Source organism: Neophocaena asiaeorientalis, unplaced genomic scaffold (genome assembly GCF_003031525.2).
Source record: "Neophocaena asiaeorientalis asiaeorientalis breed wild unplaced genomic scaffold, Neophocaena_asiaeorientalis_V1.1 scaffold183, whole genome shotgun sequence".
Lineage (NCBI taxonomy): Eukaryota > Metazoa > Chordata > Mammalia > Artiodactyla > Phocoenidae > Neophocaena > Neophocaena asiaeorientalis.
The window spans coordinates 4,021,789-4,039,097 of NW_020175199.1; the positions used below are offsets into that span (position 1 = coordinate 4,021,789).

The 17,309-nt window shown below is 42.1% G+C and overlaps 1 protein-coding gene across 3 annotated transcripts in view; it reads left to right on the forward strand.

Moving 5' to 3' along the window:
* The first annotated feature begins 4,614 nt into the window (after positions 1–4,614).
* The window catches only part of FAM13C (family with sequence similarity 13 member C), a 130,499-nt gene continuing 117,804 nt past the window's right edge, over positions 4,615–17,309 (forward strand). Inside the window, exons 1-3 of one of the 3 annotated variants that reach the window (XM_024765238.1) lie at positions 4,615–4,701; positions 11,091–11,147; positions 14,603–14,798. In XM_024765238.1, the coding sequence (XP_024621006.1) occupies positions 4,640–4,701; positions 11,091–11,147; positions 14,603–14,798 (315 nt within the window). In that variant the 5' untranslated portion in view covers positions 4,615–4,639. Of the gene's footprint in view, positions 4,702–5,347; positions 5,354–11,090; positions 11,148–14,602; positions 14,799–17,309 lie in introns of those variants that run through there. The other 2 variants (XM_024765239.1, XM_024765240.1) reach the window with 2 other exon arrangements.

A 17,309-nucleotide genomic window follows, 5' to 3' on the forward strand; every position in this document is an offset into this window, starting at 1 on the left:
CCTGCGCATCCGGAGCCTGTGCTCCGCAACGGGAGAGGCCACAACAGTGAGAGGCCCACGTACTGGAAAAAAAAAAAAAATAAAAAAAAAAAATAAAATGAAAACAAATAATGTTAGAAGAATTGGTTAAAAATAAGAATTAAAATGGTTGAGTTTTTTACATGCTGCGAAAAACAAGTATTTTTTTTTCTGGGACATTTTTGTGTCTGTTTTAACCATAATCAACTATATCAAAAAATGGTTTCATTGAATGAGAATACTACCTAAAAGCTAATTTTAGTCCATACTATTCATGGAGCCGCTGAAAATCCTTATTTCTTATCTGTGGACATTATTGAATACCTGCACTTATTTTATACAGTTGTTATTTCACGTTATTTTTGAAGGGCCCACATTACTTCATACACTTGTCCAAGTCCTGTTTCAAAGTTGAGAGCATTATATTTTTCCATTCCAAATAGATCACTAGGAATACTTAAATGAGAAAAGTATGATCTTTCTCTGCATTAGAACATTTGGAATCAGCACCATAGACAATGAGTAAAAGAGGTTTCTCAAAACTGGCAACCTTTGAATTTTTAGAGCCAAGAATGCTGAATATAAACTTACCTTTTTTGGTCTCATTAAAACAGAAAGAATAAACCTCGTTTTGTGATTTTTAAATAATGTGTACACATACATGGTGTACATAGAAGAGGCCATGTCTGACACTCCTGAACATAACTCATATGAGGCAGTAGGTGGCTTAGGAATGTATTCACACTATATATTAAATCATTCAAGGGCTGAATACTTCTAAAGTTATTTCAGTCCATAGAGTTCAAATCTGAGACCATATAGACATACCTCATTTTATTGTACTTCCCTTTATTGCTCTTTGCAGGCACTGCATTTTTTTGTTTTGTTTTGTTTTGTATTTTTGCGGTACGCGGGTCTCTTACTGTTGTGGCCTCTCCCGTTGCGGAGCACAGGCTCCGGACGCGCAGGCTCGGGCCATGGCTCACGGGCCCAGCCGCTCTGCGATATGTGGGATCTTCCCGGAGCGGGGCACGAACCTGTGTCCCCTGCATCAGCAGGCGGACTCTCAACCACTGCGCCACCAGGGAAGCCCAGACACTGTGGTTTTTTTTAACAAATTGAAGGTTTGTGGCAACCCTGTGTCAAGTAAGTCTTTTGGCACCATTTTTCCAACAGTATTTGTTCATCTTGTGACTCTGTCACATTTTGATAGTTCTCGCAATATATCAGAGTTTTTCATTATTATTATATTTGTTATGGTGATCCGTGATTAGTGCTCTTTGATGTTACTATTGTAATTGTTTTGGGGCACCACGAATTGCACCCATAGGAGATGATGAACTTAATTGATAAATGTTCTGTGTGTTCTGACTGCTCCACCAATTGGCCATTCCCTGTCTCTCTCCCTTTCCTTGGGTCTCCCTATTCCCTGAGACACAACAGCATTGAAATGAGTCCAGCTAATAACTCTACAATTGCCTCCAAGTGTTCAAGTGAAAGGAAGAATTGCACATCTCTCACTAGCATCAAAAGCTAGAAATGATTAAACTTAGTGAGGAGGACATGTGAAAGCTATAGGCCTCTTGTGCCAAACAGCCAAGCTGTGAATTCAAAGGCGATGTTCCTGTAGGAAATTAAAACACAGCATCCATTCTTCAGCCCATGAATCGAGGAGTACTTTAGACTTTCAAGCCTTGTTGGCTAAGAAATAGATCTTGTAAGGCTGTAGCTGCCCTAGGTTGTGATTCCTCTGATGGATCTGGGTGAAGTAAATTGAAAACCTTCTGGAAAGGATTCACCATTCTAGATGTCATTAAGAACATTGGTGATTCATGGGAAGAGGTCAAAATACCAACATTAACAGCAGGTTGGATGAAGTTGATTCCGACCTTCACGGATGACTTTGAGGGGTTCAAGACTTCAGGTGGTGAGTCAGTAACTGAAAATATGGTGGAAATAGCAAGGGAACTAGAATTAGAAGTGAGCCTGAAGATGTGACTGAACTGCTGCAATCTCATGATAAACCTTTAACGAAAGAGTTGCTTCTTATGGTTAATAAAGACAGTGGTTTCTTGAGATGTAATCTATTCCTGGTGAAGATGCTGTGAAGATTATTGAAATGGCAGCAAAAGATTTAGAATACTACACACACTTGGTTGAGAAAACAGTGGCAGGGTTTGAGAGGACTGACTCCAATTTGAAGTTCTGTTGTGGGGAAAATGCAATCAAACAGCACTGCATGCTCCAGAGAAATCATTCGTGAATGGAAGCTTAAATTGACGTGGCAGACTTCCTTGTCTTATTTTAAGAAATGACCACAGCCTCCCACCCTTCAGCAATCACCACCCTGACCAGTCAGCAGCCATCAACATCGGGGCAAGACCCTTCCCCCGCCAGCAAAAAGATTACAACCTGCCAAAAGCTCAGGTGATGGTTAGCATTTTTTAGGAATGAAGTATTTTTAAATTAAGTTATGTACATTGTTTTTTCAGACATAATGCTATTGCACACTTAGTAGACTACAGTATAGTTTAAACATAACTTTTTTTTTGGTGGTATGCGGGTCTGTCACTGTTGTGGCCTCTTCCGTTGCGGAGCGCAGGCTCCGGACGCGCAGGCTCAGTGGCCATGGCTCATGGGCCCAGCCACTCCGCGGCATGTGGGATCTTCCCGGACCGGGGCACGAACCCGTGTCCCCTGCATCGGCAGGCAGACTGTCAACCACTGCGCCACCAGGGAAGCCCCTAAACATAACTTTTATACATACTGGGAAACCGAAAAATTCGTGTGACGAGCTTTATTGCAACATTTGCTTTATTGTGGTGGTCTGGAAGCAAACCTGCGATATTTCCAGGGAATTCCTGTGTTAGGCTTTTATTCAGCTACTTTTAAAAATATTTAGAGGAAAGGAAAATTGCAAAGGACCTTAAGGAAACCTGTTGGTCTTTGAAAACTTTATTTTGATTTTTCAAAGTATAACTTTGAAAGTTAAAGATATGACTCTGATACAAATATAGGGACATATCAGAGATCTGTTAACTTTAATAAGGGGATCCATAAGAGGGGATCTATGAGATGATGATTAATGAGGGGATCTATAAGATGATGATGCTCTTGGTTGCAAGAGCGTTTTGAGGATCTGAACATTTGCAGGCATTTAGAAAGAATGTTAGTATAAGATTGTTAGGTTAGATGCAAGATTGGTTAAAGCTGCACAACGCAATAAAACCATCAATGCTGAGGTTATCTTTTCCTCTGGACGGATTGGACAAAATGTACCATGTTAACGCGTAACTCCACCGTGTCAGGAATCTAACTTAAGAGTGAATAGCATGTCAAACACATCCTTTTTTTTTTTTAGAGAATTAAGCAGTCCTTGGGTGGACCTGTGAAAAATGTCTCGTGACACTGAAAGGTCTCACTCTTTCCCCTTAGTACCAAGTTTTGAGTAATTTTTCTGATAACCTGAAAATGAAATTTTGAAATTTTTTGCTATCGTTTAACTCACCGTCTGATATAATTTTGACTAAAAACCATCTCAGCTGCTCCTGGGAGTGGACAAATTAAAAGAAGGGAATGGGGGAATCTTCTTAATTCGAAATTCAAAATAAGCATCTTTCCCAGGTGACTGTTCACTCCATATCAAGGTCAACGGGCAGGAGAAATTAACGATGGAAAGAGTGCAGGACAAACATCTCCAGGGTAACGAAGCAAGTAGGGGCTAACAGCCTTCCCCTCCCCCAGCAAGGCTGCCTTTATTTAAAGGCGGTAGCGTGGGTGCATTTGCTCTCTCATCTTTTGTAAAGGTGGTTGGGAGTGGAGCTCGGGCGGGCTGCTCTTGCAGAGGAAACCCCATCTCGCTCACGGTCCCCCCACCCAGTCACCAGCTAATGCCTGGAACAAATTCTTCACCCGCCCTGCGTGGGCTCATTCACAGCTCTGCAGTCCGGGGCTGGGCGCTTCCTCTTCGGGACTGAAATAACAGAGTGCAGACAGATCTGGTGTGATGCAGCTAGCCCTCTTTCAGAGGCTTTTCTTTTTCCTGGGCAATAAACACACACCCACACATCCACACCCCCAAAACAGCAGCTATGTTTCCCTCCCCCTTCTCGTTCCCTTCCAGCTTTTTCTGAACGGTTTCTGAATCTCTGCGAGCCTCCATCCCTAGAGGGAGGTAGCCCTGTAAAACTGGTAGGAGACGTCTGGAAGAAAGCAAGTCGCCCGCGGATTTCAGCACCTAGGCAGAAACAGTCAGGCTTTCCCGGGGGTGGCGGGCACCGGGAGGCCCGGATTAAACTCGGCGCCCGGCTGACGAGATTGGGGTCGCGCGGTCACGCTCCAGGTGCTCCTCGAGGGGGTCCCGGGGTCCCGGGGTCCCGGCCCCGTCGCCGCGCCCCGCCCAGCTCTGTCCCCGCAGCCTCGCGGGCTGCCGGGCTTTGTGGTTCGCCCGTGCGGCCGGGCCCCTGCTGGGGGTGTCGTTGCGAGCATGTGCAGACAGCAGCCCAAGGTAGAGCGAGTGTGCCGGGGAGCCTTGAGACTTGCCTTGCAATGCCATGTTTGTGTATGTGCTCTAACTCCCGGAGAGCAATCAGGGAGACGGCTCCCCGGCCGGACTTGGCTGATGTTTTCTTGTTTCTGTTTCAGCCTTCAGGATAATTCCTTCAGCAGCACCGCTGTAACAGAGTAAGTGATTTTTGTCACTAAAATAAGATTTGCATGCCTTTCTCAGGAAGCAACTATCGGGAAGGTATTCTCTACCGTTTCCAGCCGCTCTGGGTACTAGACGCATTGTCTCCTGTAATCTGGGGTTGTGAAGCCCGCGAGATGTGGGGACTGATGGGGCCCAGAAATCTTTACAGGTTGAAATCAGTGTTTTAGCAACTACGGGAGAGCGATTAAAACAAACTGATGGCCTGCGGGAGCTCAGTGCTCCAAAATACGTGTTCTTGGAGTTCAGATTTAAAAAAAAAATAAATCTCTTTGACATGTCAATAGGAAAGCTTTGTTGTATTTTGCCAACGCTGGTGTCTGTTTTCATGGAGCATGCTGTGTACATTTACGGCAAATAGGAGATGGATGTGAAATGAGTTGGATTCCAGCATGTGATAAATAGGCTAAACTTAGTCTCACCCTCTGCTGTGTACAGACTTTTAAGACACAGTAGAGTAAACTTTTCTTGCATGCCCTTTGTCAATTTTGTCTTCTGCCCTCAGAGATCTGGCTATAGGAGGAATGCGTTATCTAGTCTCATGGTTAAAGCTTTCGATTGGGACGACTAACACCGTTCAAACATGGAATGAAGGAGTGAATATTTTACTCAAGGCCAGCATGCATGGTATTTTTTTATTAGATATTTATAGTTTGTGGTTTTAATTCTTGTCATTCCTTTCTTAATATGTTTTTCTAATACTATGTTATATGTATATGTTAAAAATTAACAGGTAGTATATTATGCTAATACTATATGTAACTGATATATAATTTATATATATCCATATATGTGTGAAATGTCTATACTTTATTTAGGAGTCTTTCTCTAGGCTAACTCATTATGTTTACTTCCGGGACCTTATGATAGAAGTCACTCTAAACATTTTTTTCAGGAAAAAGGGGGTATAAGGTTGTATACTCAACTACATTTAAAAACGCTGCATCAAAAAAAGTTTGAAACAGAAGTCCCGGTAACTTGGGAGTTATTTGCTAAAGTTCCCTAAAAGGCAAATAAATTATGTGAATTTCAAGTCACTGTCACAATGACTTGCTGATGGAGGGCTGCAGGGCTTCCCAGGCCCTCTTGTTTTTCACATTCCTTTGTTTCTCTGTTTGGATATGCTGCTCTCTCAGTGTTGAGCTTTGGGCTCACTTAAGTTTAGTTACTTTTTTTAAAAAAAAAGGCCCAGGGTTGATTTTAGAAGATCCAATGTAGAATACTCATTGGGACCTGCTGTGTCCCCTTAATGAGATTGCTTGGTAATGGTGCTACAGCTTTGCTTTTCTAAAAGCCTAAGAGTGGGGAGAGATGCAGGCCAAAGCATGCAGGCCAAAGATGAGGCTGTGACTCCCTGGTTCAGGTGCACAGGTATTGCTTTCCTCCGTGTGCTGTGCTTGCAGCACCAGATGCTTCCTGGGCCTGATTCTCAGGACCCCTGTGTGGCTGAATCCTCAAAGTCAGCCGTAGGCATAGCAGCTTCAAAATGGAGTCACTTAATTCTAGATTTCACATGGACAGTTTTTAAAAAAATGGTTTTATAGTTAAATGCTGGGGAAAGTCTGGTACCTTGTCTTTGGACACTCCCCAAGGAGTTCTGATTGCATAAGGTCCTGTTGTGTTCACAGAAGTGACAGTGATTTATTTTAAAAGGCACTGAGTGACAATGGGAATGCCATCTGGCTAATCTAAAAATCTGAGGAGAACATTTGAAGCATACCAAATCTTCATAGGTGTAACAGTACAGGCGAGGGTCATTTAAAGCTAGTCATCATCTAATATAGTATTTTCTCCTCCCCTCAGTAATATGAACCATTTTCCGTGGTTCTCTGGGCATGACCCTAAAGTCAGCAGGACCAGGATGCACTACACTGAGACAAAGAAGTAGCATGTCATCAGTAAATGTTCACGTCTGGTCTCGGCATGCACAGAGGAGGCACTTGCCTCTCTTATATGTTTTAGATACGAGAGAACGTCCCCTTTCTCCTATCCCCACCTCACTCCTACTTCCTCCTACCTACACGTACTTATCTTTTTTAGTGCCTGAAATTCTATCTAGAGATGATTTTGTTTTTGGATGAAGAACTCTGGTGGTGACCCTTATTAAAATGGAAATTAAAAAGTCTGTGCCCCTGGGAGGTGGATTCAAATTGTCGTTAATACTTTAATATAAATTATGTTAGCAGCTAGTCTAACCTAAGAGGGTTCTGCTTTGCCAGCTCGGGGTCTTATAAGAGTCAAGGCGAAGGGGAATTGGGAGGGACTCAAGGATGTATTTTATGCTTTTCTCAGTTTCTCCCATGCCTGGCCCTGTCTGTGCAGCTCTGGACCAGTTCAATTTCTTTTGCTACCCACATTCTTCTGAGATCAGAATGGCCTTGGCCTTGGCCTTCTCTTCTGTATCTGCAGCGCCCTTTCATCTGTTATTTTTCCATGGTCATTTCCTCTGTTGCCCTGGCTAACCCATTATTTGAAATGAAGCCTGCCCAGCAATGAATTCTGCAACAAATTAGTTATCGTGCAAAGCAGTAATTCTCAAAACCAACTGATTATCAATATCAACTGGGGAAGGGAATGGGGGCTTGTGAAAAATCCAGCTTCCCAGGCTTTATTCCCAAGTGGGAACCTAGAAATGGGTGATTATGTTGGAGTCAGCCCACTTGCTGGTCTGGGTTTTTAAACCTTTAGGTCAGTGTTGAACTGTTCAGAAGCATACTAGTTATGTGGGGAGAGGGCAGAAAAACTCGCATTCCTGGGCTCCACCCCCAGAGAGTTGATCTAGTGGGGCTGGGGGTGGAGATGAGGCTGGAACTTGCTATTTTTTTTCCCATTTTTAAAATTAATTTATTTTTAAAAAATGAAGTATAGTTGATTTACAGTGTTGTGTTAATTTCTGCTGTACAGCAAAGCGAGTCAGTTATATATATATATATACACACACACATACACATTCTTTTTTATATTCTTTTCCATTATGGTTTATCCCAGGATATTGCATATAGTGGAACCTGTATTTTAATCAGACACACTTTGAGAAATCCCACAGGATTGCAGGCTATACCCCTGCAACTTTGCCTTCAAGGGACATGGTACTGCAGGGAATAGAAGTCCCCTTCCGGGTACAACTACATTTTATCTAATCACCAGACTGAGATCTCTCTTCTTATTTACCTCGAGACAAAAAAGAGAACCTCTCATGGGTACTTCTTACTCCACCATTATCCTCAGAAACAAGTCTTTCTCTCTCTTGTGAACCCCTGGGAACGTAGACTGAAGAGACTGTTCAGTGGGCTTAGTGTGGTGGAGCAGAAGTGACACAGGCATCACTGCTTTACACCTCGGGATCCTGGGAAATTCCTCAGCCCCTGTGTGAAGGTAATTCCTACCTCACACCATTGTCAGGCTTAATTGAGATCATATGAAAGAGAAGGTGAACTATAAAGTACCATCTAACTTTTTCTTGTTTGTGGTTGATAGAGGAAGCAAAAGTCCAAATAGAAGAGTTACGACCCTGAGCATTTCACAAAGAAATGATGGCGAGGACAAATTATCCATGTATTGTCTGGGCAACAACAAGTTAGGAGCTCTGGGAACTTAGAATCTAGTTGATGAGAACCTCAAAGGAAGTCAGTTAATAGAGGTGTCTTCACATTTTTACTGTGAACAATAAACACATTTTATGTTGCACTCCAGCACAAATGTATAGATATGGTTTATTTAAACAAGTTTCATGAAATAACACCTAACCCTCACTATACTGACATTTTCTATTCTGTTTCTCTACCAATAGTAACAACAAAATGCTGAGCTACTGTCTAATTTCAGGACCTCCTAATAGGTCACAGTTTATAGTTTGAAAAAGTTTGTACTAGAAGATGCCTGGTTTTGATAATTTACAAAGAACATCATTAAAGCGTTGGTCTTTAAATTCTTTTATTGGAATAACATGTAGGAAGAGAATCTCATGCCCAAGAGCAGTTGGACACTTGATCTGAGTTGATTTTTTTTCCAGGAGTAGGAATATTTGGATATGGGTTCCCAGTGTGGAATCCAGTTTTATAATTGGGCCAGTATTGTGCATTTGTGGGGGCCTCCTGGGCGAGGAATCAGTAGAACAATCAGAAAGATGTTAATTGAGTAGAGCTTGATGGTCTTCATCAAAGCAAATGGAAATTGAACTAAAAGAGCTTGCATATGTGTGCCACGGAAGCCATAAGGAGATCTATTTCATCGCTATGTCTGCAAGCTAGGAATTGTGTTTTCTTGAGTGATGACTGGAGTTGTTCAGTAGTCCTTAAAATCGGATCAGCTAATTAGGTCTGGCTTCATATTTCAGAAAGCATCTGCAACTTTGTATGTTCTGGTACCGATTTCTTATTTTTAACTAATTGTACTTTGGGAAGAAAAATTAATAAATCAAATGAGGGGGAGAAAAAATAGTTCTTGCCAAATTCCCAAACAATAGGTATTGTTGAGCTCTAAGGTTGAAACTCTGTTTGAACCCTAGTTCTTTGGAAGCAACAATTCTAGATTTCTGTTCTTCATTGGCTTTTCTACTTAGCTAGGTTGTTTTTATTGGGAAACATTTTTATTCATTATACAGCTCCGATGATCTATTACAGTAACTGCCTCTAATGGAGGAGAACAAGACAACGTTTAGGAATTTAATTGTTGTTTTCCATGAGATGGACAAAGTGGGTTATTGAGAGTCAAAAAAAAAAATGGGAAAGCAAGGAAATTGAGTTCATTTTGTTAAGGAGAGCATTTTGTTAAGTCGATGCATTTTTTTTTCCCCAGCTGCCAGCAGGTAAAGAGGGTTAGAGTCTGTTAGGTTAGAGCCTTTGTTTAATTCATTACAAAACCATAATTTAAAAGGGATAGTAAGGGAAGAGGACTGAAACTTTCATCCATTTGTTTTGTGGGTAAATTATACACCACTGCTGGTAAGGAATATTTTAAATTTTTAAAAGGTTTCATGTAGTATAAATACTGTATGATGGTTATATCTATGTATGTAGATATTTATTTACTTATGTCTACTCATTACATTGGGACTCTGTCAGAGCAGGGTCTCGGTCTTTCTCAACTTTCTGTCCTTTAGCAGTAGTGCTACTCAAAGTGTTGTTCTTGTCTGAGACAAGAACAGTACAGAAATAGGGAGTATGCCTTTAATAACTTTTATAGGAATTTGATATTCCTGCGACCTTTTTACCAAATTATCTCTCCACAGTGGATTGGAAATAGAAAACCAGCTGGTCAATCGGGAATCCCCAAAAGTTTGAGAAGCACAGCTCCAGTGCCTAAGGCAGTACTTGGAAGGCAGTGAGTGCTCAATAAATGCTTGTTCCATTATTCCAGGGAACAGACTTGCTGAGGGGCCTGAGTTAATGATTTGATTCAAGCATTTATTGAGTGTCTACTCTGGGGTGACATTGTAGGCACTGTGGCAGTGTATCTAGAAAAAGAAATGATGGTTATTTCTTTTCATGGAATTAACAACTAATTTAAAAGATCTCAGAGGTACAAAGGAATTACATAACAGTGCTAGGCAAGATCTAGTTGGTTACTAAAACCTCAGAATGAAGAGGAAACCATTCTGTACTAAGGTTAAAATGGGAACATGGCACGTGGGTGAACGTGGCGAGGAAAGTTCACAGAGCTTGTGAGGCTGGAGCAGTGAAGGCTGAGTAGGAGTTGAAGATGGAAAAAAGCATTCCAGGCTGGAGTGGTGTGGGGTGAGGCGGAGTGGGAAGGGCTGAGAATAGGAACGAAGGCTCCCTCATACACCAGAGTGAGAGAATGGTCCTCCTCCAGAGGCACTTAGGCAGCGTGGAACACTGGAGAGTTTTCAATATGGAAGAGCCAAGAATTTTTCACAAGGTTATTTCAGAAATTTTGTGAAAAGGAAGGATGTCAAGAAAGTCTGGAGGCCAATGGAGTGAGCCAAAGGGCAGCTGGTGTGGTTTGGGACTGCCTTGAGGCAGAAGAAGTGCCAAGAGGCATGTAGCGGAGTCTCTTTTGAGCCAACAGCAATCCACCAGTGTTGGTGTCAGATGTTCCCTCAAGTGCTGTGAACACTTAGGTTCTTGCTAAGATCTTGTTTGCTTAGGTGATGCAGAGTAGTGGACGAAAAAGGAGTGTTACCTCTGGTTCTAAGTGTTTAAGCTCACATGATATGACAACATCGGTGTCATTACCTGGTAGACGTTGGGGAATTGACGCTGAGTGAGAGTCAATGAGTGAGAGTGGTAAAGATTGTTCCATTTTTTAGTTTCCTGTGCTAATCGTCAGATAATTTTAGACTGTTGCTGCTTCTGCTGCTGCAGACAGTTGGATCTGATGTGCTTTTACCTCCTCTCTCCAGGTGTGACGAAGACACGGTCTCTGTGCATGAAGATCAGACTGACTGCTCTAGTCTCAGGTAGGACTCACCATTGCTTGGTTCTTAATTATGAAGGACAGAAACCATCTGGGTCTGGTATCTCAAGTCTCTTCTTTGAATTCTAATACTTTGTTCTCACGTTCTGTTTCTTCTAATAGCTTATCAGCTGTTGAAGGAAGTTTTGTCTTGTCCACTTTTGTATACCCCCCTTAGCACTCAGGACGGTACCTTTTCTATGGAGAATGCTCAGTAAATGCCTATTGAATTCAGCATTGATTAGCACATCTGTTCCCATCATAGACCTTAAGGAAGAGCTTTTAGATTTATTCACCAAACGTGGCATTGAGTGTCTGGATCTTGGTCATCACCGGGTTCATGATATGATGGCAGAACCTTCATGTTAACCATTTCTTCTACATTTGCTTCACTCAAGCACTTTCACATGCATTTTATTATTTAATCTAAACAACTGAAAGGAAGCTGATGTTTCCCTCCTCATCCTAGATGGAGAAACTGAGGCTCAGAGGGATTATAGCTCATCCAAGATAACACAGCCGCTATGAGGCAGCATCTGGACACTGGTCTGTGTGACACTTGTTGGATAACAGACATTTGTTGAAGGCCTTTGTTTCATACATTTTTGTGTGCCAGAAACCAGTGGAGATACGGGATGGAGAAATTCAAACCAATCCCTGCTCCCAGGAATTCAGTTCACTGGAGGAGACAGGCCAGAATATAGATGATGATGCTACAGTGCATTAAGTGCTGTTTTACTAGCGGGAAACAGAGGATTCACTTAGAATGACCAGATAGCCCAGTGAGGTTTCTGGGATGGATTCCTGAAGAAAACTCCACATGTCACATGACTCTTTTTGTGGTGGAATATAAGGCCGAAAAACCAAGCAGAGGGAGCAAATTAACTGGTAAGCCAACAGAGGGCAGAGAAAATAATTCAACTTGAAGGTATAGCAAGCAGTTCAGGATGGCAGGAACCCTGAGAGCTGAGGATGCCAGGAGTGGTAAGAAATAAAGTTCCAGAGATAAACAAAGACCTGATTACAAAGGGTTTATATACCCTGCTAAGGAGTTTGGAATTTATCCTGGAGGTATTGTGAAGACTAAAAATAACCTTCAGTTTTTTCTTTGCAAATAACCACTCGCCCAAGGCCCCAAGTGAGAGTAGCCCCCATTTATTGGATTGTGGTCTTGAGCCAACTTTCTTTGGTAGGCATTTCACAGAGACCATACTGCCTCTGTCACGTAGAGATGCCGGCATCTTATGGATGAGGGTCACAGAGGTGAGGTGGTGTGGCTCTGGCTGCATTTCTAACAAGTAGGAGGATATTTTGGACTCTTGTTCTTTTCAGAACACCGTGGTCGTTCTCAGTTATGACTGATTCCAGTAAGCGGTGACATAAATTATGTTACCTATATTCTGTTTTGGGGATTCTGAGGAACCAGTAATAGGTTGGAAATGTATTTCTAAAGATGACATTTCTATTTAGGTTTTATATTTGTGTAATGAGATACAGATGCTTTTTGCCCCGTTTTTCAAGTCAAGGATGACATTTATAGCTTTTGGACACCTTGAAAATATGATATGTAAAACAAAATTCAGGTATTATTTTAGGAAGGAGTCTATCAAAAGCGTCGTTTTAGATTTGAAAAGTCATTTTTATTCTTGAGTGTGCTAGAATCTTCCTCGAATGAGGAACATTTAGGTTATGGTAGAGGTCGCTGTTGCTTCTTCCGTTGCTCACCCAGGAGCATAGGGTGTGTGGATGAGTAGTATTTGTCACTAGTGAGAGACATGCATTTCAAATGAACTAGTGTAGTTCCAACTCATGGTGTGATATTGGTTTCCAAACCCATTAGTGACATACAATTTTTTTTAAATTATAGATCTTAAGGGAAAATATTAACCAGTGTCACTGACATTGTTTTGTTGTTTGTGTTTTCAGTTACTATCATGAAGAATTATTTCACCCGTTGGGTTTTCCTTTACCAGATACTAAGTTTGTCCTGAGGCTTAAGTTTAACTCTTTCATATCATTTTATTTCCACATCTTGTCCAATGACATGCACCCCGGCCATGCTCCAGACATCCTGGCCCAATGTTTTCTTTGCTCTTATCCCAGAGACTAACTGGAGCTCATCTTCCTGATATCAGCTTAGTGAGTTTCATCTTCTATTTGTAAAAAGGCATCCTGAGCAGTCGACATAGAAATCTTTCTTTTGCTGTTCTTGTCTCTTGGCTTTATGTATCCTTGAGCCATGAGGAATTGCTTGCTAGCTGACCTTGCCAAAATCTCTTCTATGGGTACTGCTGGTCAGGGCACAGGAGGGAAAAACACCACCTGAGGGAAGTGGCCAGTCCTACAGAATTGCGTGATCTAGTACTGAATGATTGCTAATGGGTTAAGGACAATCATATTGATTGTATAGAGGGAATGCTCCATCTGGCTATGGTAGTTGCTGAATTCTTAGCAAAATAAGAAAACAAAATGCATCTAGATTTAAGAGGGACAAATGACTTCAAATAAGAGTGTTATTATGTCACTATTTTTGAGGCAATTGAAGGGGCAGGGCGATGCTGTGTTGAATTTGATCGATGCCTGAAAATGAACACTGCCCTCCCAGCGCTGAGTGTGTGGAGGTAACGCCAGCCAGGTCAGTCTTCTCCAGCCGTTCACACCCTCAGGACCCAGATACTGGGATCTTTGGCTTTGCGTTGAGAGGGTTGTTCAGATGGATGGCTTGGCTGGGTAAAACTTGGCTCTTGTCTTAATTCTATTGAGGTAGTATGTATTCTATTAAAATAGACCCCAGTTAGACTTTTAAATGCATCTGCAAGTTGTAAGGAGATGGTTAGAGACTTGCCAGTGAGGAGGAAGCATCATGCCTTGAACCAAGGACACATGCATGAGAGACTGGGGACCCACCTGACCACTCCAGGTCTGGGTGAATTAGCCCTTTATTTAATCTCTAGGGTTTAGAGTGTTAATCTATAATGTAGGAATGACAGTAGCTAACTGGAATATCTCACATTATTATTGGTGAGAGAAAAACATGGCATATGTGAAACGATCTTGAAGTGAAAAATGAAAAACAAGTATGATAGTATGTGCAAAGCTACAACTACAGAAAGTATGTATCCACTAGCAAAGATGGGAAGGGAATGTGGTGTGATCTAAAAAGTGACATTCAGTTCTTCTGAAGCAGCCTACACTAAAAAGTTTGCTAGGTACCGTGTAAATGAGCAGCAGTGAGTGTCACCAGCCTCTCTTTCCCAGGGCGGATTATTAGACTCTTTTTGTTTTTGTTTTCAATTTGAAAGCAGTCACTGTTTATTAACTGACCAGATTACAGAAATAATCATGATAGATAGCTTAGTTCATCCTTCTAATAAGCCTGTTGATCTGGTCTTCCCTGTTGCCAGCATGTCCACCTTCTACAAAAAGGGTGCTTTCTAAATTGGGTCTTTCCTGTTCTAGAGATGAAGACGATAAAGAAAATTATCCCGATGCCGGGGCTCCGCTAGAGGAGCCCGTGCCATCCCGCGAGCCGCCGCAGCATGTAGAGCAGCCCGTGAGGCTGGACGTGCTGCGACCCAGCATGGGCAACTTCAAGTCCCGGAAGCCCAAGTCCATCTTCAAGGCCGAGAACGGGAGGAGCCACGGAGAAAGTCAGGTAGCGGGCCCCACCTCCTCAGACCTTGGCCAAGACGGGTGCTCCTCTGGTGAGAGCACCATTCCGGTGACGGTGATGGTCTGAGCACGTTATTTTGCAGGCAGAGATTAGCGTGACTTGTCATCGCGCACCTGTGACCTGGGACGCGTGTGTGCGCTCCTCCCGTGGGTTAATAGAGGAGTGCGCTGGGCAGGCTGCTCATTTAGCGCCCTTTCAAACTGATATTCTTAAATGCCGGACTTTGACATTGATTTAGGGGAGCTGCTGCGTCTAGGGGAGCTGCTGCGTCCTTTGTGGGGGAGGGTGGAGGAGGATTTCCAATGAGCTTCACTTATCTAGGGTGTGTAACTCTGGCCCCAAACTTGGAGCCTCTTCTCAGCAAATCAGAAGTCCCAGGTTTATACAGAGACATTCTTCTTAGGTTTCAGTTTAGTGGCTTTGGAAAAACACTCAAGCGTGTATGTGCATGATTGTACGTGTGTGTAGAATCTGGTTCTTTGAGGTAGATAAGTATTTAAAAGTATGAATGAAGCATCTTTCCAACTTGATTCAAGTAATACATTTTATACACAATTATTTATTTTACTTTTCTAGTCGTAGAGGGATGTATCAAAGAATGTGATTTTTAAAACTCTTAAATACCCCTCAAATAATTTATGGTGATTTTAAAAGAGATGAAACGAATATAATCCATTTTAATCTTACTAGGAGGTTAATGGTCCCAGCATTAAGATACTTGTAACGCACCTAACACAGTTTTGGGGACATAGGTGCTTCATTAATGTGACCTTTGCTTTTTTGTTAACACCTGTTAACTTTAAAAATAATGTGGGAGGCTCTTGGTGTAATACGTTAATTATCTAATAACTTGAAGTCCAGTCCAACTTTGCAAATGGGCACCAGGTGATCTTCCTGCTAAAACAACTTTGGCTGGGCAGTTTATTTGACCTTGTAATTTTCTTATTTGTCTTTTATCGCATTTCTTTTTTGGCATTGTGACCTCTTATTTAGTCAGTTAATTTTGCAGTGAGATGAAATGCCGTGAGCATTTATGAAGTTCTGTTGTAATTTTCTGAAACTGAGTTGAATTGTAGAGAGAGGTTAAGTGTGAAATATCATTTGAGTTATGATTAACTTGAGACCCTGCCTATTACCGAGTGTACCCAACACTTGTTTGATTAGAGAGTCTGGTGCTGGGGAGGACACAGGTACCCAAAGGGCTGCCTGCAGAGTCTGACTGGGTCTGGGGAGACTCTGACCTTGAATCTCCTACTAAAGGTCACCTGTGACATTGTGGGCTTTGGGTGACCAGCCGTCTCTCCTAGAATGCCCTCTTTCTTGTCATCCTTTAGTCTGGCCTCAGAGAAGTTACGCAGTCGTCACTTGTAATAATGTGCTAATGGGGCATGTAATTCCCAACATGTTGCTCATGCACAGGAAGATTCCAGGAGAGTGAGATGCTTGTACAGTCTTCACAGATAATACAGCATTGGAATCCGAGACTGCATGTAAAATTTCCAGTTCATTCCAAACGTCCCAGTGTACACAATGAGATTATTTTCCCCGTAATGACTAAGAGAACTTCGATAATATCATTTTAGGTCTTCCATATTTTGGAGCAATTTGAAACAGATTTCATTCTTCCCATTTTCTTTGGAGAGATATAATTGACAGTGGTTGAGTACTGATCAAGAACTGAGCATCTAGGGCTTCCCTGGTGGCACAGTGGTTGGGAGTCTGCCTGCCGGTGCGGGGGACACGGGTTCGTGTCCCGGTCCGGGAGGGTCCCACATGCCGCGGAGCAGCTGGGCCCGTGAGCCATGGCCGCTGGGCCTGTGCATCCGGAGCCTGTGCTCTGCGGCGGGAGAGGCCACAGCGGTGAGAGGCCCGCGTACTGCAAAAAACAAAACAAAACAAAAAAAGAACTGAGCATCTATAAATAATATTATTAATAAAATCAGCTGACACTTATTTAAGCATTTACTGTGCTCCAGGTATGTACCATGTTTATGACAATCCCATGGAATGGTTATTATTATCTTTTTGTACAAATGGGAAAACGAAGGCTCAGAGGGATTACATAACCTCTTTAGTCAGATTTGGAAGAACTTGAGTGGAATGTCTTTTACATAAAAGCACAATATTTCTAACTAGAGGTACCCAGAACTTCCAAGTATGATTCTGGTGATTTACTTACCCCTTTTTATACAAAACCTTTTATTTCACTCTGGAATTTTTTTCCTTTGGTCATATATTGTGTTGCTAAGCAGTAATTAGTTATTGAGAAAGGATTACTTTGGAGAGAATTTTATAAGTATGTTTTTCTTCTCTGCCTTAAAGCTTTGTGATGTTGGTCACATAAGCTAGACAAACATTGTTTGAGTGAATGTTAGCTCCACTAGGACTTAGGTTCCTTGAGGTCAGTGAGTCAGTCTTTCTTGTCCACCTTTGGATCTCTGGCACTCAGTCACTCGGTATTACTCAATGAATGACTCAAAACTGTTTATATAT